Source organism: Spermophilus citellus (assembly GCF_964194105.1).
Source record: "Spermophilus citellus genome assembly, chromosome: 5".
Taxonomy (NCBI): Eukaryota; Metazoa; Chordata; class Mammalia; order Rodentia; family Sciuridae; genus Spermophilus; species Spermophilus citellus.
In genome coordinates, this window is record NC_138186.1 from 117,012,255 (window position 1) to 117,038,126 (window position 25,872).

General features: G+C 39.8%; 2 protein-coding genes across 9 annotated transcripts in view; both read right to left on the minus strand.

Moving 5' to 3' along the window:
- Nucleotides 1–775: 775 nt before the first annotated feature.
- ZBTB24 (zinc finger and BTB domain containing 24) lies at nucleotides 776–20,004 on the minus strand. 8 transcript variants are annotated; one of them, XM_081296684.1, is made up of 8 exons: nucleotides 19,800–19,988; nucleotides 17,635–18,610; nucleotides 14,488–14,655; nucleotides 13,934–14,017; nucleotides 13,172–13,255; nucleotides 3,989–4,070; nucleotides 2,510–3,275; nucleotides 776–1,939 (listed from the first exon to the last, which is right to left on the minus strand). In XM_081296684.1, the coding sequence occupies exons 2-7, from the start codon at nucleotides 18,587–18,589 to the stop codon at nucleotides 2,549–2,551; spliced, it is 2,100 nt and encodes a 699-aa protein (XP_081152810.1). In that variant the 5' UTR covers nucleotides 18,590–18,610; nucleotides 19,800–19,988; the 3' UTR covers nucleotides 776–1,939; nucleotides 2,510–2,548. The 8 variants fall into 8 exon arrangements, 6 of the variants coding, with proteins under 6 accessions (XP_081152810.1, XP_081152809.1, XP_081152811.1 ...); XM_081296683.1 differs by having other exon boundaries at nucleotides 776–3,275; XM_081296686.1 differs by lacking the exon at nucleotides 776–1,939 and having other exon boundaries at nucleotides 2,642–2,817; nucleotides 19,800–19,967.
- Nucleotides 20,005–24,842: 4,838 nt separating this feature from the next.
- The window catches only part of AK9 (adenylate kinase 9), a gene marked incomplete at its 3' end in the record, with an annotated part of 141,143 nt that continues 140,113 nt past the window's right edge, over nucleotides 24,843–25,872 (minus strand). The window contains exons 40-41 of the mRNA XM_081295818.1: nucleotides 25,465–25,579; nucleotides 24,843–25,045 (exon numbers count right to left, since the gene is read on the minus strand). Of these exons, the coding sequence (XP_081151944.1) occupies nucleotides 24,843–25,045; nucleotides 25,465–25,579 (318 nt within the window). The remainder of the gene's footprint in view (nucleotides 25,046–25,464; nucleotides 25,580–25,872) is intronic.

Genomic DNA, 25,872 nt, shown 5'->3' on the forward strand with positions numbered 1-25,872 from the left:
CAGTTATATTTTGCTTAGTGCAGAAGTAGGTGGTTATAAAGCTAGTTAAACTTGACTAAACAGCCATAAGCTTCTTGAAAGGCTGAGGCAGGAGGATCACTTGAGCCCAAGAATTCAAGACTAGCCCAGCAACAGTGAGACAACTGTTTCAAACAAAAAAGGCTGGGTATGTAGCTCAGTGGTGGAGACCTTGCCTAGTATGTGCAAAGTCTTAAGTAATATCTCCAGCACTATAAAAAAATCTTAAAATTAAATAAATAAATCCTGGGCTTGGGGTGTAACTCAACAACATGTAAATTTACTCAGGGCTTATACTTAGCACTCTCAAGCATAGGTTCAATTCTCAGCACCAAAACCAAATAAATAAATAAATAATAAACAATCATGTAATCATATTTTCTGAATAATTACCTAACTATCCAGAGTAAACATTCATTCATCTACTTTAAAACTATGTATTCCCAGGAAAAAAACATGGATGAGGAGACTTTGAAAAGTTGGTTAAAAACTTTAAGAACAGGGCAGGGACTGTAGTTCAGTGGCAGAGCACTTGCCTAGCATGTGTGAGGTATTGGGTTCAATCCTCAACACCACAAAAAACAAGTAAAGGTATTCTGTCCACACAACCACCAAAACAAAACAAAACAAACCCCTTTAAGAACAAAATAAATAGTTTAAATGAGGAAATCAAGAACCTTAAGTAGTAGTGAAAGTATTTGTAAAAATTATACCTTTTTTCCAGTCAGGCCCAATCTAATATTTTGGTTGAAGCATATTATATAATTTTGGAACTTTTATTAATTATATGTAATAAAATATAACTTTGACAAGTAAGTAACAAAAATATTTTCATTATCTCTCAAACCTCAAGAATTCTCAATTACTTTAACCTCCAAAGAACTTACTGGATTCAGGTGAAAATAAAAGATGTTAGAACAAGAAAACAACTGATGTGAAGTCTTAATAATTTGAGGTCTTCTTTCTACCATCATTATGTTAACCTAGAGATACTAAAACCCAACTTCTTTTCTTAAAAATCCCTTACCAGTTTATGTGACAGAAAGCAGTTAAGACTTCAATTAAATACACTGAACTTGAAAACCTAATTCAAATATAATATTATCTTTTGAAAAATTCTTTAAAAATCACACAACTATAACATAGCTGGCTTAGGGTCCATGAATCAAATTATTATTATTATTTTTAATATTTATTTTTTAGTTTTTGGTGGACACAACATCTTTATTTTATTTGTATGTGGTGCTGAGGATAGAACCCAGTACCCTGCGCATGCCAGGTGAATGCGCTACCGCTTGAGCCACATCCCCAGCCCCTCAAATTATTTTTAAGATTAGAAAAAGATATACTTTTAAAAATGATGTGGCCATTTTGTAGGACTTAACCTAGTCTGCAATAAAAATAGATCGTATGTTTGTATCTCCAGAAAGGTATCAAACACAACACACAGATCAGTACTTTCATAGATCAATGTGAAATCAGTAACTTTAACACAAATTACACTTGAGTAAAATTTTCTAGGATAACTAAAAAACCTTTAACCACATCATGAAAATCAACTATCATTTATGACAAAATTCAGTTTATTTTTAGGGTGAATGCCTTGATCCAACTTCATATTTAACTTTTTAATTAAAATTTTAATAGCTTGCTTTTTAAAAATGCACACGTCCGTATTTTCCAAAAAATGTGAATTCAGAATTTTAAAGAAAGTATACTTTTGGCTTTATTGTTATGATTTTGAGTTATGAATACAGGTTATATGGGCTTGAATATACCTTAAGCATGGTAAGCTCACTGTCCCACACAAAGATTAAATGTCCAATTACTGTTACCATCATGGTGGTTACATGCCTGTAGTCCCAGCTACTCAAGAAGGCTGAAGCAGGAGGACTGCAAGTTTAGGTCAGTAGGATGTTATCTTAAAATAAGGAAAAAAAAAAAGGGACAAGATGTAGTTCAGTGGCAGAGTACTGGCCTAGCATTCGAGAGGCCCTGGGTTCAATGCTTAGTATAGAAAAAAATAAAAATTATCCTTAGGGGATCAACTAAATGTTGTGATTTGTCATATTTAGCCCTGACTTATCTTGGACTGGCAACTGTGTTGCCTAAGAGAAATAAAGGAGTAGAAGCAACTACTTTACCCAATTCAATCTATATATGACTTCATTTGTTCTGAAGAATAAAGAATATACTGGAAAGGTCAGAAAGACCATAACCTTTGGCTGGTGAACATTTTAATACTTACCAAAAAGCCTAAATCAACACCTCAAAGAAAAATTACCCTATTCTTTAAGAGATGTTGTATTGAAAATGAAAACCATTTATCATTATTTGGTACTATAGAGGAAACATGATACATACATACACACACACACACACAAAACATGTTTAGCTGCCCAGACAGAGCACATTATAAACATCTTATGGCTATCACATCTCTTTAAGAACCTAAGTTGTCAGCTCAGAGAGCCTGATTTCAAGCATTTACCATCCTGCTATAGCTGGAGCAGTCAAACATGTTCACAGGTCAGCTTTGCTCCTGGACAAGTGGAGTGGGCTGGGGCACATGGTGAGTAGGTGGTGGTGATTCAGGCTCCTGAGTCAGGTGCAGGTGCTGAGCTGAATCTGAAGCACTTGCTGCTAAATGGAGCTCCTCTGTTTGCTCTTGATGGGCATGAAGATGTTCCAGGGTTTCCTTGGACAGTGTAATTACATGCACTGGCTCTGTCTGTGAGGGCTCCATCTGGCTTTCAATCATATTGAGACTCTGAATGTGTTCTGTTTGCTCCTGCTGAGCTGAAAGAATTAAATTCTGCAGTTGCTCTGGCTGCTGTGTGAGCAGGGTGAGATTAGCAGCCTGGTCTGCGGTCATGTTCTGGGAACTCTCAGCAGTCATGATACTGATTCCCTGACTAGGACCAGGCATGAAATTGATGTTATGTACAGAATCAGTTACCAGAAGCTGAATCTCCTGCTCTCCAGAGGTAGAGAGCTGGTATGGCTGTAGCTGAAGAATATTTCTGACCTCTTCTGTACTACTACTACTACCAGAAACACTGCTGGCATCTGATGCATGCTTCTCTTTACTGTGGATTTTCAAGTGAGCCTTCAAGTTGTCTAAGCGAGCAAACTGTAAGTTACACTCTGGGCAGGAGAAAGGCTTTTTGCCTGTGTGCAGAATGCAATGTCTCCTTTTGGCACTGGAGTCAGAGAAGGATTTGCCACAGATGCCACAGGAGTATGGCTTTTCTCCTCTACAAGAAAACACACATTTTATTTTAAAACAGAAATACCTATTTATTACTTCCTGGCTAGTTATGCCTAGTCTTTGAGTACGTAAACCATGGGTTCCCACTAAGGATGCAGGGCAAGTTACATTTCCTTGGGCTTCAGTTTCTAATCTGAAAAAAAATTTAAAAAGGTTTGAGAAAAAAATAAACAAGGGATGGGTGTGGTGCTTGAGGTAAGGTGGCAGATGGGGTTGGGCTAGATGTAATAACATTTTATGATTCCATTGTACATATTTCAGATAAGAAAGTATTTACGCTGTATACATAGTTTTGTTTTAGTTCTTACAGTCATTTTTTAGACTCTAATGTCCAAATAGGTACACATGATTAATGTAATTTTGTGAGTAAAACATTCAGAAAAAATTAGAATTTAATGCTTATTTTTAATCAAAGATTCATGCTTTGGACTAGCCCCCAATTCAAAATAAAAATTAAATAAATGAAATCAACAATGCAAATCTTTACTGGTCAGCATCGTATTGCTAATTTTACCTAAGTGAGGAATTTCATTATTGAGAAGGTAAAACAAGCAAATTAAAAAAAAAAAAAAAAAAAAGGAAGAAAGGAAAGATAAAACAAAATAACAAACTACCAGAGTCACAATTTGGGGAACAGGATTATATAGGTAATATGTCATCCCAAAGAACAACACCATAGAAATATCTGCAGAACTTTACCGATGAATTCTGATGTGGGTCTGAAGAGAACTCTTTGCTGTGAAAGACTTGCCACAGATTTCACAAGTAAATGGCTTTTCACCTAAGAAAAGGGAAACATATAAAAATACATATTTGGCATTTAAAAAAACTCTGAACCACTTCATGGTTCCACAATGTTTAAAAAACAAATGCAATCAGCAAGAAGGAAGAAAGCACAACAACGCAACTGCTCTGCACCCCACATGAAGCTGAGTGTCAAGAGCAGGCAGAGGAAGCAGGCATGCTTTGTTTCCTTGAACACCTCAAAACCAAAAGAGGAGGTCATGTTTACATACAGGAAACAAAGGAACTCACTATATTTTCTCCTATATTTTCCACTCTTAGTTCTAATAGTGCTTTCTACACTCCTACCTTACTGCTGGTTAGGTAGCCCATATAACCTTTGCAGGGACTCCTGTACAGTAGGGTGACTTATATATTATTCACAGGCATATCTACCTTTCAAATATACCCAGAATCTGACCTGCCACTAGTCTGTGCCATACCATCCCTCCTGAATCATTTCCTCAGCTGCCACCCTGGATGTGTGTTGCCACCAACCCTCCTGGATCACAGGGGTAACCTCCAAAAGGGCCTCTTGTTTCTCTGCCACTTATTGTCAATGCAACAGCCAGAGTGATCCCTGGTACAGAGTCAGATCACTCCAAGCTGGGGCTACAAATGCTCTAATGGCTCACCATCCCAAGGTATCAGCCAAGAAAACCATTGGCCTACAAAGGGATCACAGATCTGTACCTTCCCACACATCTTCCTGGCTCCAAATCTCCCTGAGCTCATTTCAGGATCTCTCCCAGGGAGAGAGCACTCACCTCATCTCTCATGTGCTGCTTTACCAGTGGTTTTATCACCACAATCTCCACGACTACCACCACCGTACACTCTTTGATCCACTCCCTGACTTAGTTTTTCCATAATGTTACCACCATCTCATATACTGTACACTGTACTTATTACCTATCTCTTCCCTTGTTATGTAAGAAAATCTGTGAGCTTATCTACTCCTAGTCCCCAGTGCCTAGGATCTGGCCTTTCTCTCTATTTCAGAAATCCCTGATGAATGTTTGAATTTTACACGGGTGAACTAAGGCCCACATTAGACAGTATGACTGTTCAAACCCTACTCTGCTTCATTAACATCAACAAATGTTTATTCAGTGCTAGTTTGCACTAACATAATAACACACTGTGCCCCCAAGAAACAAAATTGTTTCTAATGTAGATGACAGAAATACATATTTTATGTGATATAAAATATACATATACGAAGCAACAAAGTATACATGTATGAAGCATATATATACATAAAGCAACAAAATCCCACTTCAATTGGAGAAAAGCAAGGGTAAGTGCAATTTTAAGGGAGGATGGTCCCTTAGCTTCCCTTTCAGGCTTGACAATTCTCCGAGTTGCACTTAAGGAGAAGATACCTGTTACTAACTGGATAAATCTGCATCTTTGCATCATTAACTCCATCCCCTCCCCCTACTAGAAATTGAGCCCAGGGGTGCTCTACCACTTAACTACTCTCCCACCCCTTTTTATTTTTTATTCTGAGACGGGGTTTTCCTAAATTGCTGATGTTGGCCTCGAACTTGTGATCCTCCTAACTCAGTCTCCTGAGTTCCTGGGATTGCAGGGGGGCACCACCACACCCAACTGCATCAAGACCAGGCCACTTTCTAAATCAGAGCTGGAGTCTACTTTGATCTTGGTTGGTTTTCCCCCTCTCAATTAAATTCAAAGACTGAGTACCTGTTCTGTTTGCTTGTGATTTTAAAGTTCTGTGTCAGAAACACAAATAACAATGTTAATTTTACTCTTCAATTCCAGCTGGGTTTCTATCTCAGAAAATTTGTTGGCAAACATTATTATTATTATTTTTTAATATTTATTTTTCAGTTTTCGGTGGACACAACATCTTTATTTTATTTTATGTGGTGCTGAGGATCGAACCTAGCGCCCTGTGCATGCCAGGCGAGCGTGCTACCGCTTGAGCCACATCCCCAGCCCCAGAAAACATTATTTTTAAGAGCAGGCAATCATTTGAATTAATGGGAATTTTTTCCAGAAACAATATTTTGCAGCTACAGCTCTTTGAGGGAATGAGCAGTATAATAAGACAAATTTTCCTAGCCAGTATGAATATGAATGTCATAGTTCACTTTGTGTTGCTATAACAGAACACCTGAGAATTGGGTGATTTATAAAAAAATTATTTTTTACAGTCTGGAGGGTGAAAAATTTAAGGTCAAGAGACTTGCAGCTAGTGAGGACCTTCTTAATGTGTTACCTCATTCAAGGCAGAAAAGTGCAAGATGGTGTAACCCCAGCAACTTGGGAGACTAAGGCCAAAGGATCAAGGTCAGGGCCAGCCTCCACAATTTAGTAAGATCCTAACAAAAAATTAAAAATTAAAAAAAGGGCTGAGGATATAGCTCAGTGGTGGAGGTAAGTGTGCTCTTGGGTTTTTAATCCCTAGTACTGCAAAAAAAGAAAAATAAGTGGAAAGGCAAGAGCACACTTGAGAAAAAGGAGAAGAGCCAAATGCATGCTTTTATCAGGAGTCTGCTTCTGTGATAATGGCATTAATCCACAAGGTCCTACTTCTTAAAATGATTGCAATCAGCCATTAAGTTTCCAACCCATGAACTCTGGGGAATGTGGGGACACATTCAAACCACAGCACTGATGAAAGTCTTCTGCCTCCCTGATTTCCCTGTGTACAGCTCTGCCACCTTTGACAAATGACCAATTCCGTTTTATTAATTTTTGACCATCAACAAAGTTCAGAAGAGAAGATGGGAGGGGGGATAGTAGAGGATAGGAAAGGTAGCAGAATACAACAGTCACTAATATGGCAGTATGTAAAAATGTGATGTGTAACCGATGTGATTCTGCAATCTGTATTTGGGGTAAAAATGGGAGTTCATAACCCACTTGATTCTAATGTATGAGATATGATATGTCAAGAGCTTTGTAATGTTGTGAGCAATTAAAAAAAACAAAGTTCAGAGCTAAGAAACAGAAAAAAAAAAGCATGATCACTATCTCAAAAAGGAATGTATAGTCTATTTGAGAAGATAAGCAAGGCAAAGCTGTATTTGAGTGAATGATCAAATGAGCGGTATCAACAATATTGAGTCCAGACAGGATAGTGGAAGTCAGTGGAGGCAGGATAGGGCCAAACTGGAGAGAAGCCCTGAGTAGGTCACTGGTATCAATGGTATGATCAAAATGCTTGTGTTGGAAATAGTCACGTGGTAAAGAAGGACAAGAATTCATCCTAGGGAGTGGTAGAGCTAAAAGATGAGGCCACACCATGAGGAGCCATAAATTCTAGGCAAAGGACCTTTAAGCCTCTGAAGGTTTTTAGTAGAATGGTGACATGCCAAAACTACTATAAATTAAGTCTGGGAATGATGGGTACTGTAAGCTGGAAGCAAGCCTTCTTGTTATATTCTACATACAAGGTGCTGAGGCCTGGGCCAGGAGGTGGCAGGAGGCCAATGGAGAGGGACAAGGATGAGATGACAGGGCCTAAGTTTAGGGAGTGGGACCAGAAGGAAATTTGTTACAGGAGAACTAGACAACACTGATTAAAATTAAGGGCAGAGACACAAGTATGACTAAACGCTCCTCTAGTGGAACACTGCTAGAAGGAGGGAGCTCAGGGATCCTTTCACAGCCTCTTCTCAGCTGGCTAATCCACCACCCCTGCACCCAGCTGGGAGACTTGTAAACCCATGTCTGGGCTCCATACAGAATTTTTTACTCAATATTTATTTGACCTCAGTGATTTGCCCCTGCCATCAGTGCAAACCTGGATGGCTTTCTTCGTTAATGGCAGCACCACCCAATCCCTGTCCCAGCCAGGCACAACAATCACAGTGATACTCCCAGTTCTCTTTTTTCCATGTTAACCAGCAATTCAGTCCTATACATTTTCCCTCCTGAGAATCCTGCTTCACATGTGGAACATAGTCGTGTTTTTTCTTACAAAAATTACTTAAGTTCATTGTAAAATATTCAAATGATATTGAGAGGTACAAAGAATGCATAAAGTGTTCCACATTCTCCTCTCTTCAATAACCAATCAACACTGTGATAAACACCTTTACATGCAAATCCATTGGTGCATATGCACATGAAGTACAAAGTTCACACCCAGTACAATGTTATTCTTTCAAGTAAAGCCATATCACATTTTAAAAGGTTGTATTGTAGTTCTCTGTATATTATCCAAAACATACCTGCTTAATCCTTTAGTGATGGACATATAGGTTGTTTTTAAGTTTGTGACATTATAGTCAATCTTGCTTATAATCAATATCTCTATACAAACATCTTTTCACAGTTGGACAGTTAAAATTTTGATAAATATTGCCAATTTCTTTCTAGAAAGCTTCCAAATTTTATTTCCACCAACAATACATACAGATGTCCATTACCTCATGTATTTGCTAATCTAATGGACAAAAACTATGTACACTCCTCTTCTGATGATTAAAAGGGTTTTAGAGTGGTTTACTTGCCATTCCTATACTGTCTTCCTGACGCACATCCCCGGCCCAGTTTCTTACTGGGGTACTCACTCTTTCTTATTTGGTAAATTAACACTTTATCATATACGTAGGAACTAAAAATCTCCTGAATACATCTCTTCATTCCACTCTCTTGACTTGAAAGTCTTCATCTCTCTTAGGGCCTGCTAACCAGCTCATCCCCAGACCTGTCCCTCTTGGGGCTGCTGAGTCCTTTTAAAGACACAAATAAAATGTCCCTTTTCCCTTGCTTAAAAGCTACCCCATGCTTGCCATCATGGTGGTCTGCCCACTGCCTGGCAGTCCCATCCCATCTATGCACGGCAGAATTTCTTGTACTACTCTTGGATGCTAGGCTCTCATATCGCCAAGCTTACATTCCCTGCTCCTGTCTGCAGGTGCCTCTTTCTGCTCTCAGAACATGCTCTGGCTTCCTGGTCTAGGTTTCTCCTATGGATGCTTTCCCAGATCTTTTGGGGAATGTAACTCATCCCCTCTGTGCTCGGACCTCTACTGCTTTGTCCTGATACTCGTCATCTCTCCTTTTTTTTGGTGTGTGTGTGGGGGGTGGGTGGGTTGGGCAATGGAAGTGAACCCAGGGGCACTCTACCACTGAAATACATCCCCAGCCGTTTTAATTTTTTTGAGGCAGGGTCTCACTAAGCTGCCTAGGCTGGTGTCAAACTTGTGATCCTTCTGCTTCAGCCTTCCCACCAGCTTGAATTATAGGTGTGTGCCACTACACCCAGCTTGTCTTGAGATTCTTAATAGACAGCATGTAGACACTGTAAAAACATGCTGTGGTGAGAAGCCCCAGCTCTCAGGAAGGTGGGAATAAGCAACATTAATGGACCATCTTAACATATAACTGAGGAGATTGAGGTAGCTTCAAATCCAACCCAAGCAAATGAGGCTCTGAATGAAACTATGACTTAATAAACTTTATTATGGGTGACTAGGAAGGGCCATCCACAGGTGAGTGGGAGCCTGCAGTGTAGAACCAGTGTTTACCTAACACCATCCAAGGGTCAGGGATGCATGAGGAGTAGGGCTGCACTATGGAGTTGGAAATGCCTCACACCGGGCTTTTCCATTGCTTGGGATAATTCCCTTGACTTGCCCCCAGCTAACCAAAGAAGTTTTAGATCACTATCATGGTTTCTGTGTACCCTGATGTCAGGAAGATGTAGCCCCTTTGTTCATATATTCACTGCCTACCAGTTTTGTGAATCTGCTTGATTTCAACTGATCCAAATAAGCCTGCACAGCTCCAGGTACAGAGACAAGCACAGATGCAAGCTCAAAAGCCTAAGCTAGGCATCCTCTCCCTTTGGCTCATCAGTACCGACCATCTGCCAGACACCTGACATCCCTTTCAAATAGGTTCATCTCCCTCACTAAGGATACCCTCTTAGGGAATAAAATACATTTATTTTGCCTTTGACTTATCTAGTGCTTGGTGCAGAACATCTAACCCTGAGAGAGTCTGCCCTTGAAGATGTAAGATATGAACGTCAATCCAGGTTTTCCAACTGAGCATGGCTCTGCTGACATGATCTGTACTGCTCAACCAGGCCCAGCGCAGGTAACAGGTTGACTGGTGCTTTTCGACACCATATCAAGTAGCTTCTCTGTGCTAGGGACAGATGGATCATAGTCCCAGCCATCGGAGAGCCCCAAATTTGTTAGTGGCTTAGTTTCAAGGTCATACCAAACACTTTATATTGTGTACCCCACCCCCTGCCCCAATGACACATCTACCATCCACTGTCTTTTGCTTCTCCAAAGTAGATAGGCTATGAAGGGCTCACAGGGATTATAAGGGAAGATCTTCGCTTCCTTTACATACTCACTTCTGGTCTACTCACAGTGACCAGATGCTTTATGGCTCATTCTTAGGAGATAAAACTTCTCTGGCACTGATCAACAGGACTGGGCCACCTCAGCCCTGTTCCATCTGGTTCTCTGGAGAGTCCATAGTAACTTCACACACTATTTACAGGCACATGTGTAAGTGCACACATTCATAGCTCTGCCTGTATCGCTTCCCTCAGATCTGACATGACAAATTCTTAAGTCCTGTAATCTGTTCCTCCCAGTCTGCTCCAGATTTTGTTCCTTCCAGTTGCTTTTGCCTCCTCCGTATCTCACTCCCATATCCAACCACAAACAAAACATGCTGAACACCTTCTCAGAGTTGTTGCCATCTCTACTGCTGCCCCACTGAGCCAACCTCCCCATCATTACAACAACCTTATGATGCGTTTTCACCTCCAGCCTTAACTCACCCTACCCCATATGACAGATACAGTTATTCTATTAACCCATAGAGTCAAAATTTTCAATTCTGAGAATATTTCAATGAAACTGTCACAAGTGCCATAAAATAGGTTGGAAACAATTTACAGCTTATGTATTAACATTAGCTAATACTAATACTATTGTAATTATCCTATTATAATTATATTTCATATTTTATGTATATATATGTTTGTACAGGTGTTCCACATATGGGACAATGGGACAAAAATGGGCAAAATTCAAAATCATGTCATTTCATCCCTTTAGGTATAGGCATCTTACTTGGAATAAAATTCAAAGTCTTTTATGGTCTTTAGGTGCTTATGAGTACAGAAAAAACACAGAGAGGCACTTCAGAGGCTCTGGTCCAGGCCTTTTCTTTTTTTTTAAAGCTTCTCAGGTGACTAAAGTGTGTAGCTAAACTGAGAACCCCTGTACCAATGCCCAGCTATACCACTTTCTCCTATTCCCAGATTCCCTGCTCTGCTTTAGCTCCTGCCTCTTGGCATTTCTGCATCATGTCAGAAATGCTTCTGTCTGAAGGCTTTTACCTGCTGTCCCGTCCCCACCTAGAATGCTCTTGACTGGATATCCACAACGACTGGCTTGTTTCCCACATTCTGATCTCTAACCAAAGTACCTCCTATCAGTGAGACCTTTCTAGAACAGTCCCTACATAAAAAAGCAATTCCAGACTGCTTCTTACCCTGCATTTACTTCTTCATGGCACTCACCACTACCTAACACGTTACACACTCTTTTACTCTCTATCTCTGAATGTTAGCCCCTTACCAACAGGGCTCTGTCCCTCTCATTCAGGGCCTAAAACAGTGCCTGGTACCCAGTAACTACTCAGTAAATATGTGTTGAATAGATAATTAAATTTTGCAGAAACCACGAATGGTGTCTGTGAAAAGACTATAGAGACACCATTTTCATAAAACTCACAACCCATAAGATAATTTATTGACTTTAAGAAAACTGATACAGGCTGAGTATTTTCAGAAATGCCTGGGGCCAGAAGTGTTTTGAATTTTGGATTCTTTTTCCCAATTTTAGAATATTTGTATATATATAATGAGATATTATAGGGAAGGGACCCAAGTCTAAAAGAAAATCCATTTATGTTTCACATAAACCTCTTTTACATAGTCTGAAAATATTCTGCACGATATTTCTAGTGCCTCTATATTTTGACTGTGATCGATCACATGAAGTTGTGTGTAGAATTTTCTACTTATAAATATCATATCCATATTCAAAAAGTTTTGGATTTTGGAGCATTTTGGATTCTGAATTAGAGATATTCAACCTGCATTTAAAAAGTAAAGTCCAGGGGCTGGGGTTATGGCTCAGTGGTAGAGTGCTTACTTAGCACATGTGAGGCACTGGGTTTGATCCTAACCATCACATAAAAATAAAGTCATAGTGTCCATCTACAACTAAAAAAAAAAAAAAGTCCAAAGCACTATAAACCATTCTGATACATAATTTCAATGTACAATTTAACAAGAATCATTATGTTATCAACCAACCCACAACAGGCCTGGAACTGTGGTGCACGCCTGTAATACCAGCGGCTTAGGAAGCTGAGGCAGGAGAATGGTGAGTTCAAAGCCAGCTTCAGCAAAAGTGAGGTGCTAAGCAACTCAATGAGTCCCTGTCTCTAAATAAAATACAAAATAGGGCTGAGAATGTGGCTTAGTGGTTGAGTACCCCCCTACAGAAAAAAACAAAAAGCCCCACAATAACAAGTTTTTCTTATGTGCCCCTTACCAAAAGGTACAAGAGAATCACAGTTTTACTTTTCTAATCTTAAATAAAAAAAATCTACCCTGACCTAATCAATTTGCCTCCTCTTTATTCCTGTAGCTGTGTTTTTAGAAAGTGGTAATGCTTACGTGGTTAAGTGCTAGTTCCAGAGGTGAAAGTGGTGAATTCTCAGTGTTTGTTACTTTCCCTCTATTTTACTTAGTAAACAATTTATCTTGATCATCTTCAATGCTGAAGTAAATTAAGAGTGAAGCACAGAAATAGACTTGTATTATTCTGTGGAACTAAATGAATTTTCATAATGCCCATCGAGTAATCTCCATTTTCTAACTACAAAGAGATGGGATGTCCCCACAGAACAGTGCTAACAATATTCTGCCTTGGGCTTTTAAATGTTCTACTTAGAAATCTCATCTAATGTACACAAACATTCCCAAATACAGGCTGAGGAGGGGACTCGAAACTTCATTTGTCACTGCTAAAAACATCAAGTGTACTAAGGAAGATAAATGAGAAGGTGTCTTACCTGTGTGTGTTCGTAGATGTTTCTTTAGCTGAGACACATCCATGAATTTGCGTTGACAGTGGGTGCATTCCGGTAATGAGTGGCCTTGTCGCAACAATAAAAAAAGTGTCAGTGCATATATGCTCTCCCTGCATTTCTTCAGTGATTTGTGTTAAAGCACTTCCCTGAAAAATAATCACTTTAAATATGGGACTTTAACAACAAGAAATATTTTTTATTAATTTGGTTAACAGTTAATATTTCCCTATGTACCTCAACTCACTGTTTCCCTGAAAGAACTGGACCCTCTGAGTCCTCCTAAGCATAAACTTTTTCCATCAAAGCACTAGAGTGACTGGCCAGTTGATCTTGCATCATGCTCTTACCCCCTCCTTCATTTCTTATCAGCTGACAGAAAAAAAGAAAAGGACAGTGACTAGACCAGGTGGGAGAAAGCCTGGACTAACTGCCATAAGTGGTATCTCTCTAGGCATCACTAACAACCTATCAACTGAAGCCCTCTTGGGCAAGTTGCACTTTTAAAAGATACTAATTCTGTAGGGGTTCTGTGTGTGGCATCGAAACTATGATACAAAAATTAAATTTAAATCACACATAGTGTAGAATAACACAACAACCTCTAATTTAGATTGCCTTTTTTAAGACTTTTCCCATAAATACCCATTTATCTTCTATGATATCAACCTAATGTTTCAGAAACAATTTGTCTTTGCATTTTTTTCTCCATTAATCTAAATTTTCTCTCACTTTATGTCATTGTACCTGTATGAACTCGGTAATGACTCTTTAGTTGTCTTTTCTGGCTGAAATATTTTCCACACTGATCACAGGTGAAAGACTTCTGTCCTGCCAAATAAAAGATAAAATACTTGAACCATGCAAAATACTAGAGAGCTAGAATAATCACACACTAATAAGGTAACTAACATAGTGGGCCCAGGTTCCCATTTTCTGTAAATGATACAAATGGATTGCCTATACACCCAAAAGCCTTCAGAGTTTTCAGCAGGAACTTAAAATGTGCAAAGGTATATAAAGGCAAGAGAGAGAAGTGGAGATTGGTGTAGAATTGGAGAATTCAAATTTTCCCCAAAGACATTCAAAGTAAGCTAATTCTAAGCCAGTTTACAGCTCTAATTAAAGGTCAGTGCTGTTTAACTCTGAACTCCACTATGACAGAGGTCTAATTCAATCTTTCAATGACACCATGTGGGAAATGGTATCAGTCTGAGAAAACACCATTTAGATCCCAACAATGTCCACCCCAAGGAATGGGAATCTGGTGGCATGTGGCCCTCTGTTGCAAGCCCAGCTACCTGAGTGCAGGCTCATGTGCTCCAGCAGTGAGTGCTTGGTGGTCAGAGCCTTGCTGCACACGGTGCAGGTGTATGGCCGCTCGCCTGTGTGCATCCTGGTGTGGACCTGCAAAGAGTGCTTCTGGGCAAAGCCTTTTCCACACTCATTACATTTGAAGGGTCGCTCCCCTGGAATAAAAGCCCCAAAAGCTTGGTGTAAGCAAGAATCTGCATGACTTTCTGTTCCCTCCCAAATTAAAATGATAATAAAGAAGTTTCTCTTAAAGACATATATCCAAAGACCAGTGTTACAGGAGAGACAATGTTGGCAATAAAGTTTGGAAGCTGAAAGAGATAATCCCAAAGCAAGCAGTGAAGAGCAACAAGATACAACCAAATTTTTAAGACAGAGCCTCCAAAAGGCTCAATAACTGTAATCTCTAAACACAGGAGTGAGGGAGGGTAAAGAACAGTCGATTTCAAAGGTAGTTAAGATACCCAAACCCAGTCTCCTATTCCATACAGGCAGGACACTTGCCCTCTGCCAAGAGAAGATGGAAATTATTTTCTAAGACAGTAAAAGAAAATGTTTCTGGATTAAGGATTGTCAGGCACTGGTGAGATGAGGTTAAAGGATATATTTGGGATAATGAGAGGCTACTCAGACACTAGCAGCTAGGCCTAGTGCTTCCAGGTAGGAAAGTAAAGGCCTTTTTCCTAGAAGGTGACTAGCCTGAGGTAAGAGAGCTACAAATGCCCCACCAGGCATCTCTAAGGAAGTAGGGCCCAGCCACAACTTCTCCAGTAAGGCTACTGTTTCACAGGCACTTTCCATACCTGCAAGGCTGGTATGCTTTTAGAAACCTACTCTAACATATGATGAAGTAGGCATTCAAGGAAAGACTTTAGTAGCAGAGACAGATAACAAGAAGAAGAAGAAGAGAAAAAAGGTATGTGCAGAAAAAACAGACGGCCCTGAGTGAAGAAAAAGTTTTAAAAAAATATTTTAAAAGGTGAGGTTCTAGAAGTAAAAAGTATAAAAGTAGAATCAGAAAAATCTCTAAGGGCTGAAAGATAAAGTAGAACTCTCCCTAAAGTACAGCACACAATGATGGAAAATATGAGCAAAATGATGAGAAAATTGGAAGATGGGTCCAGGAGGTTCAACATGCAAACAGCACACCTGGAAAGAGAGAACAGGGAAAATAGAGGGGAGGAAATCATCTATGAAATAATTCAGTAAAGTTTTCTGAAACTGAAAGGAGTTTCTAAACTGTATGGATCTATCTAGTATCCAACAAAATGGAAGAAAACAGATCCACATTAAAGTTCCAGAATCCAGAAGGCAAAAGGAAAGATCCTACATGCTGTTTTTTTCCTTAACAAGTCTTACAGAATGATTTAACTCTGTATTTATTTTTTTAATAAGAATTTGTATTTTTTTAAATTATTTACACATGACAGTACAATGATCTTGACATATCATACATTTGAATCAGATGGGGTATAATTTCTCATTTTTCTGAGTGTGATTTAACTCTTTAAATTAGACACATCTGTATCTTTTTTAACTCAGAGCACTTAGCCACTAATCCACATCCCCAGCCCTATCTTGTATTTTATTTAGACACAGGGTCTCATTGAGTTGCTCAGTGCTTCGCTTTTGCTGAGGCTGGCTTTGAACTTGCAATTCTCGTGCCTTAGCCTCCCAAACCATGGTATTACAGGCATGTGCCACTGTGCTCAGCTATGTACATATGTATTTTGATTAAAAAATAAAAAACAAAATGCAAGCAGTGGCACATGCCTATAATCCCAGCAGCTCAGGAGGTTGAGGCAGGAGGATGGAGAGTTCAAAGCCAGAAACAGCAAGGCACTAAGCACCTCAGTGAGACTCTGCCTCTAGATAAAATACAAAATAGGGCTGGGGATGTGGCTCAGTGGTCAAGTGACCTCAAGTTCAATCCTGGGTATTCCCACCCTCCCCCAAAAGCAACCTAGTACAAAAAAGTACCTGTAACACCAAGATTCTAGATAATTAAATAGGAAGTTCTGGGGGTAGGAGTCAGGCACATAAGCTCTCAGGCAATTCTAATGTGGCTATTGTGAACCATAGCATCAGATGACAGCAAGCTGCTAAATGACAGAAGATTTAGTACCAGTCCTTATATTTAAGTTTAAAATTAAAGTGAGGAATATATAAGTGGCAACTATAACCTGTCCCAAAGCAGAGTGAGTTAAGCACCTGAGAGAAGGCTTAAAGGAGGAAGAGATTTCTTGCTAGCACTGCACAGTACAGTATAGTGGATATTCAAATTTTCATTAACTAAAAATTTAAAAGTTCAGTTTCCCAGTCACATTAGCCATAATTTGAGTGCTCAAAATCCTATGAGGTGCCAGGTGCAGTGGTGCTGCAATCCCAGCACCCTGGGAGGCTGAGGCAGGAGGGTTGCAAGTTCAAAGCCAGCCTCAGCAAAAGCAAGGTGCCTAGCAACTCAGTGAGACCCTGAGTCTAAATAAAATACAAAACAGGGCTGGGGAGGTGGCTCAGTGGTTGAGTGCCGCTGAGTTCAATCCCCAGTTCCCCCCTACACCCCACCCCCCAAAATCCCATGAGGCTAGTGGCCATTATTCTACATAGTGAAGATAGAGAACATTTTGTCATCACAAGAGTCTAATGGACATCACTGGGCCAGAGGGACCAAAAAGGGGAAAGCATCTATAGCTAGAGGGCTGAATTATAAAGTTACCAACACAGAACTGAGCAAAAGAATGTTTTGGTCAAGATGAAGAATGTTTAAGAATCACAAAACAGAGCGAGTGGGGCCAAAGCTTGATAACTGGATGAGGCTAAAGCTTTGAACCAACTATTCCAATTAAGAGGGGTTCTGGAATCAGGTTAGCAGGGTTCATATCCCAGCTCTCTTACAAAATGGGTGACCCTCGGCAAGTTATTCAAGCTTTCTGGGACTCAGTCTTTTCATCTGTAAAACAAGCATAATATTACCTACCCAGCAGGATTACTATGAGAATTACATGTAGTAACTTGTACAAAGGCTATATTACAATGCCTGTCACATGTAAGACACACAGTAAATACAAGCTATTATTATCATTACTATTCCAAATTCCAAAATGCATTGCAATAAGCTGCAAAAGTGTAATTACCTGTGTGGCTCCTCTGATGGATTGCTAAAAAGTGATTGTATTTAAAGACTTTGCCACAGTCTTTACAGCGGGCCTCAGGACCACTGGGGCGCTTTCTCCTTCCATATATCCTCTTGGCTGAAGCCTGGTCGTCTTCATCCCCAACAAGTTTATAATCTTTAAGTTTGACAGACCTCCGAATCCTCCGCTTGCTGCATCTACTCTGGTGATCCTGCCCATCCTGGGTCTTAGGATCACAGTTCTCATCTTTTTCAGTGGGCATCTCCTCCATTCTACCTGGTTCACAAGCAGGGTCAGATCCTTCCTTTTCTTTTACTGGAATCTGTTCATTCAGTACACCATTGTCTCCTTCTTTAACCACAAAGTTTTGTCTATTCTGAACCGAATTGTTCACTCTTAGCTGGATTTCCTCCTCTGCAGCCTGTTCTGATTTCCCCTCCTGCAAACTATTGACTTTTCTTGGTCTTCCCCGTTTCCGTTTTGGAGGATCATTTTTCTTATTGGAAATAACAACGACTGGAGTACCAGCTCTGTTCAAAGTTGTTGGCTTTGGGGAGTTATGATTATTCTGGAAGTCTGTATAAGCCTTTATCAAGTCGTAGACTTTTAAGAACTGAGCAGTAGCCAGGATTTGTTCTGTACTTTTCTCACTAGCATGGAGATAACCTGTGTAGATAAATTCTAGCAGGATGCCAAAGGTGTCTGCAACCATGCCTTCCAGCATATAAATGGACTGGCCGATCTCCCCCTCCTCTGCAAACATCATTGAGAAATATTCGCTACTAGCAGCAAGTAAGGCTTTGTGGGCCCGGAAATGCACATTCTCCACGATTAAAGTAATGTCACAGAGAAAGCCTTTCTTTCTCTGATCTTCAAAACTGGCCAGGACAGTGTCACTGTGAGTATCTGAGTGAACAACAAGCTGTTCAGAAGGCTGTGGTGATGTTTCTGCCATTTTCTTTAGAAGTCAAGGCGGCTTAAATTTAAAATAAGAAGACAATGTTTAATAGGGAGGAAGCATTGTCTAATAATGGTTCGTATGAACCTGCATTAACCTCACATTGTTTAATGAATTTTACTACTACTTTTTTTGCAATTAAACATATAATCATTATTTCACTTTATCATATTCAGTTATTGATGCTCAATACATAGCATAAAAACATCAGATAAGTAGACAGAGACAGATATTTAGCCTCCATTTCAGAAATATTGCACCAAAATTATCAGATAAGTAGATATAGATCTACATCCCGTATTTCAGATAAGAGGAACAAGAGGGACAGGGATGGTAATGGGAAGTGAAGGGGAGTGAAATTGATCAAACTATGTTATATGTACGAACTAATATGCCATAACAAAATACCACTAATATATTAATTAAAAATTTAGAAATAATCATTCCACAATAGAGAAATCAATAGAAATATATTAGTGTCCGCCATGAAGTAGTGGGGGGTTGGGGTGGATGAATGGGAACTGAGTACTACTGAAAAAAGAGGTTTGAGGGTGGTGTAGTGAGGTTTGTATAACTCTAAATGTATGAGGTATCACTGATTTGAATTAAAAGGGTAAATTTTATAGCACATTAATTATCTCAAAAAAGCTGTTATTTTTTTAAGTCTACTTAAAAACTTAGCCCTGGGTCTTATTCCCGTTGCACCTGATTTTGCTAGGTGAATTTCCAACATCCTTTGAATCTCTCACATTCGCCTCTGGAAATGACGGAATAAGATCAAACATCTGTAAAGTCCTTCCCCGCACTAACTTTTATGGATGCGCAAATATCGTAGTGAGAACTACACCTGCCCTGATCTTGCACATTATCAACTATTTTTCATCTGTGAAATATGAAAAAAAGCTAAGAAAATGTACGCGTACAAAGCGAATCTGGGAGAAGCTGCAAAGTTAAAACAACGTAAGCCACAAGGGGTCTTGCACCGAACCGCTACGTGGAAGGGCCTGGCTGGAGTCACACGGCGCTCGGCGCGACCCCAGCTCCATTACCCGCGCCAGTCCCAACCCCGCAGAGTCGGGAGCGACGGCACGTGACAGCCACCGCCTCCAGGCCCAGAACCGCGGGCCCGCCAGGAGGACGGCCGTCAAAGGGTCCGCGCAGCCGCAGGTTCCGCAGCTCAGGGACCGCGGGCACCCAGCGGACCTACCTGTTATGGGCGCCCGGCGCGGTCCGGGTCGCGGCCCAGCCTACCTGGAGGCCAGGCGGGCACTCCAAAGCCCGGCCGCCCCGGCCCCGGCTTGCCCAGGCCGCAGCTGGGATTCCTGGGCCGCGGATGCTGCTTCTGCGTCGGCGCAGCCAACCCGGAAGCGCGGCGCGCGGACGCCAGACCACGTGGCCCGGGACACGCCCCTCTTCGGGCGGGGCGGGCGGCACCGCCCAGAAAGCCAGGCAGGTGTTGTAATTGTGCTTTGCGGAGTTTCTCATGGTTTTGGACCGTTAGCTCCTCACCATTGCGGCGATCAATTTTGCCTCTTCCCAGACGCTGAATCTGGCACTAAGGGCGCGAATATGTGATAAACGACCGAAATCGCCTCTACCTTTCATTCCTGTCGTCGTCGTCGTCATCATCATCATCATCTAATTCTATATTATAACTATTATTTACCTGCTAGATGTTTTTCACATCTGCCTCCCTTTCCTCCCCACTTCAACGCTGTAGTCCAAGGGAGCGAAGATAGCACTCTAGTCCAACAGACCTGGGTTCTGAGAGACCTGGACAAGTTACTTGTCCTCACACTCTTGTTTTCTTAAAATGGAGATATTAACACTAGTGCCCCGTTGGTAGGATTGGCATGATGTTAGCAAGAACAAGTATATAGTGGGCTCAGTAAAAGCCTGGTTTAATTCACGGTTGCTGAGACTAAAAATATCATTATTTGAACTTTCATCCTCTCTCTTCAGTAGACTGTTAAAGGTTTCTACATAGTCTTGGTTGCAGTGTGGTTCCCTGTGAGACACAGGCATTTGGGAGGTGTCTCCAAGTATAAATCACAGGCAGAAACTAGAGTCACACCCCCCTTTAGATTCCACTGTGGCTCCCATATGCCCTCTGGATAAAGCTTAAGCTCTTGATATAAAGCTTAAGCTCTTGATACAAGCCCAGCTCAAGTCCATTTCCACCCCCTCTTCCAATGATTTATTTCAGCATTTTCCCTCTTGATTCATGCTTTATTAATACCGAATTGCTTATTTATTTTCCCCTTCACTTCCAGATCTCCAGCATGCCATCTACAGCCTTCATGATTTTGAAGCTGAAGATGTAATTACCAGTCTCTTAAATGTTACTAGTTTTTCTTAAAATTGGTTTAAGCCACACATTACCTCTAAGTCCTCCAGATTTGTAGGGGTCCAAATGGGATAGTGGGAGCTCTCCCTGACTTCTGCATGCCAGCAGAGCAGAGGTCAGTACAAGACTTGGCTGCTCCATTGTTTTTTGCTGCCACAGTATTGCAATAAAAATGGTGCAGTAAAAACTGTGGGTGTCTACAAATTAGGTGTAGTAAACAAACTAGATAAAAATTTTAAATGAGAATACTATTTAAATGTATCAGTAATGCTATGTTTTAAGGGTAAGATATTGATTACCTTTAGATTTTGTGTATTCTTTTTTTTTTTTTAAGAGAGAGTGAGAGAGGGAGAGAGAGAGGAGAGAGAGAATTTTAATATTTATTTATTTTATCGGCAGACACAACATCTTTGTTTGTATGTGGTGCTGAGGATCCAACGCGGGCCGCCATGCACGCCAGGCGAGCGCGCTACCGCTTGAGGCACATCCCCAGCCCCAGATTTTGTGTATTCTTGTTAAAAGAGTAGGATAGCTTCTCAATGGATGGAAACAGAATGCATAACTGACTTTGACAAGTGTAGAGAAATGTAATCAATCCAAAAGAAAGGAAAAGAAAAGGATAGAGAAGATGTTAAAAAGGTAGAAAGGCTTAGGTCACGTAAAGTCTTTTATGCCAAGAATAAGAAGGCTGGATTTTATTTATTTATTTATTTTAAATTTTTTATTGGTTGTTCAAAACATTACATAGTTCTTGATATATCATATTTCACACTTTGATTCAAGTGGGTTATGAACTCCCATTTTTACCCCGTATACAGATAGAAGAGGACTAACATTAAACAGGGATGAGAGGTGGGAGGGACAGGGAGAGAGAAGGGAAATTGCTTGGAAATGGAAGGAGACCCTCAGGGTTATACAAAATTATATACAAGAGGAAGTGAGGGGAAAGGGAAAAATAATACAAGGTGGATTTTATTTTAATTGAAATGGGGACCAATGGAAGATCTCATAAAGACTGGTGAAATCTGATTTATGTATTTAAGGACTACTCCAGCTGCAGGAGGAAGAGTAGATCCTAGAGGGACTTGGGTACAGACATAGGGATTAGGGTGAACAGTGCAAGATGTGAAAAAGCCCATATTCAAGGTATTTGGTGGTGTGGGGTGGGGGTCTGACAGGATTTGCTGAGAAAGTCAATTGGAGGAGTGAGGGAAAGAATGTAATCAAGATTGACCCTGGGTTTGGGGCCAGATCTTTTGTACAGTGTTACCATTCATTTATCTGGAGGAAGAAGATTTGGATTGGGTAACAAGTAGAAGATGGACCTATTAATTAAATTTGAGATGTCAACTAGATAGCCATATCTGACATACAATATGAATTAAAGAATCAGGATTCAGTGCTGAGAATGGAATTGGGGATAAAAATTTTTTTAGATGTTGATGAACCTTTATTTTATTTATTTATTTATGTGTAGTGCTGAGAATCAAACCCAGTGCCTTGCATGTGCTAGGCAAGTGCTCTACCACTGAACCACAACCTTTGTGTGTGTGTGTGTGTGTGTGTGTGTGTGTTTTAGGGGGAGGGTACCTGGGATTGAATTCAGGGGCACTCGACCACTGAGCTACATCCCCAGCCCTATTTGTGTTTTATTTAGAGACAGGGTCTCACTGAGTTGCTTAGCGCCTTGCTTTTACTGAGGCTGGCTTTGAACTCGGGATCCTCCAGCCCCTTCCAAGCCTTCCAAGCCCCTGGGATTCCACCATGCCTGTTGAAATTTAGAATATAATAGTAAAATTATCAGAGCATAGATTATGAACTATTTAAGTTGAATCACTTACAGAGTGAATATTGGTAGATGAAATGGAATATCCAGAGTTTTTCTTTCTTTTCCCAATCCAATTTCTATCCTGTCCAATTCATTTGACCTTGGGAAGGCTGAAAGGACTCAAGGAGACTTTATCAACAGAGCCCTGTGCCTACTGGTTCAGGAGAACCAGGCAGGAGACTGGAGGAAGGAGAGGGTCATGATCAGTTGGCAGTTAAAGGCTGGAGGAAGCCATCGATCATTCTCTAGAACTGTGGCATATGAAGGTGGTGGAGCTCAGAAGACATTTCTTGGATTTGTACCATTCTCAGGGTGAAGCTGTAGCCCCTCCCCCATACCCACACTCTGTTTCTTTTGCTTTTTATTCTGTCCTGACTGAGAAACACAGGGTGTCTTGATGCCTCTAGGATTAGTCCAGCTGCATGTTTTCCTGACAGGCTTGAATCCAAGCAAACACAGTTAAACTGTTGCCCTAAATACTAAAAGAAACTAACCTGGGCCTTAAGCCAAATTCCTTAAACCTTCTTATACAAACCATGGCTTGACCTCTTCCTTGTGGAAATACCTCTGTAGAATACCCGTTATCTCACTGCAGCCCCTTCTATACATCAGTTCCTCTAAATGCTTTGGACTGATCACCTGGCATACTGCTTCTTTCTTTGGAATCCAAACTGGCCCTATCTTGAATGTGGGAGGTTTCCTGCTCTAGCCAGGGGATCAGCAGGAAGAAGCAGAAATCATATTAGAGAACATGATCCCAGGAGATGGCTGATGTCCCGTGGTTCTGGACTCGCTCTTGAGCATGTGAAATACTCTCTGGAAGTCCAAGGAAACACTTGGATGTATTCTGATGGGACTGGTGTCCTTCATAAGAAGAAATGAAATGTGCTAAAGGAAATTCAATTTACCTATAGACTGAAACTTGGGAACATCTGTATCCTGTTAAGAATGAAAAATTCAGCAGAAGGTAGTCTGGTGATAGGAATATGGTAAATTACAGGTAGTAAGTAAAGGAAGGGAGTTAAGAGAGAGTGGAATTTACATCAACAGAAAACTTTGTAGCTCCAAGCAACTACTCCCCAGCTCCTGAACCAGGCTTTGAGGTTTATCCTAACTTTGATAATAGGCTTCTATTTGTTTAAAAATTATTTTATTATAAAATGTATAATAAAAATATATGTAAAACAGGCTTCAAGTTTTTAATTAACTTTACTGAATTATAGGGATCAAGGAGCTAAATCATTCATTTTAGAGATTAAAAAACTAAGAGTCAGAGAATTCAAGATTTACTGGTTACATAATTAATGTTTGTATTTTTGAGAGAGCCAATATTACTATTTAATATTTTAGATTTTAATACTGCTGCTGAAAAATTGACTTTATTTTTTTAAGATCTCATTCAGATTCAATTAGTACATTTTCCTCTATTTTATATTTTGATAGATGTCATATAATAAGAGTTCATCTTTCCTAAAATTTCAGGTGATTTCTAATTACAAAACAATATATAAAGTATGCTTCAGTTTGCTCTCAACTTCAAGAAAAGAGGCAGGCAGACAGTCAGTTACTTCAAAATTACCCATTTATTTTGTCAGGAAAATGATAGTGTGTTATGTTCACAAAGTTTATAAACAACTCCTATGTAAAAAGTATAAACAAAATTTCTGGTTTATATCAATGTTAATTTTGCTTCTCAAAGCTTTATAACATTTTATATGAGTAATTTTAACTGAGATTTTTCTACTGAAAATTTAGAAAGGAAAATAAGTTTATTAAATAAAATAGGTTATTTAAATATTCTAAATGAAATTAAATAAATGTCTGTTTTGTTAAAGCATCAAAGTTTCAGGCAAAGAGCAATACACTTTAAAATTATATTCAAATTTATTCTTACAGAAGAGCAACTTTTCCTGGCTAGTAGACCTTTTGAGTCCATTTGAATTCTGGCAACCATGGAACATCACTCAGGGAAGGAAATGTACTTCACAGAGGGAGAGATTTTTCAGTTTTCTCTCAACTTTCTTCTATCACCTGGAGATAACTCTTGAGATTCAGATTGTGGAAACCTAAGCAAACTATCCACTAAGTGGGTCTATATTTTTAAGGGAGAGAAAGGTCTGTAATTTATGATCAAAGTCAATTGCTCTAAACTGAGGTTCCTTGTATTGTCTGGTCATCTTATCACCCAAGTACGTTATGAGTTCACATCTCTCCATAAACTGTTCCATCTTCTTCTTATACTTTTTTCTTGTATATTCAGAACCTTTGGGATTAAATGCTGTAGAAAATTCCACAGAATTTTTGTGAATGTTTTCTGATAGGTTAGTGAGTTATTAACTGAAAGAGAAATAAAACTGGGTGTGTGAGTGAGTTGCACAGTGATGGGTGGCTAAGGAGACAGTCACTTTCCAGACAGGATTTGAGGATTCTATTTTTGACCATAATTGTCTATATTCACCTTTCTTTGTGGCATGGATTATTAAGAACTAACTATATTAGTTATAGTCCTTGCTTTCAAACTAGTTATTCAGTTTTGATATTTTTTGTTATTTTGTATTGCATCTGCCCCTCCCACTCTCTCTTTCTCTTCAATAAAGCAACCAGCCCAGTTTAACAATCCTATTTATCTTATTTATAATGTATACTACAATGAATGATAAATTAGTTCTGAGCAGTGTATCACTAAAAAAGACATACCTTTTAGATGGAATGCTATATACAATAATGCAGATCTCTGTACACTTAAGAAGGGGAATTTGGGCTTCAGGCATCCTGCTGCATTCATTGCTTTAATTAAAGAAGATGCAGTACCCTGTAGGAAGGGAATAATTTAAATCATGTATTTATTTGAGTTTGGTTTCTTTTCTCAGTGAAGAAAAATAGAGAGGCCTATTCCTTTCCTCAAATAACCTCCCTGAGGTTGTGAAGGAGGGTTATAAAGAAAGTCAGACGACCATTTAGCCAACAGGAAAGAATATACTAACTACATTTAATTAGGAAAAATGAGATGTAAATTGACTTAGTACCAGTTGGGTAATGGATACATGCATGAGCTTCATTACACCATTCTATTTTTATATGTGGACATTTTCCATAACAAAAAAG

Excerpts from the sequence above, each read along its gene's own strand:
- ZBTB24 (XM_081296684.1), bottom strand. The coding sequence starts at position 18,589 with ATGGCAGAAACATCACCACAGCCTTCTGAACAGCTTGTTGTTCACTCA. Across the intron at positions 14,656-17,634 it reads CCATCAGAGGAGCCACACAG|GGGAGCGACCCTTCAAATGT; the intron begins GTAATTACACTT and ends CTTTTATTCCAG. Across the intron at positions 4,071-13,171 it reads ACATCTACGAACACACACAG|GTGAAAAGCCATTTACTTGT; the intron begins GTAAGACACCTT and ends CCCTTTTCTTAG.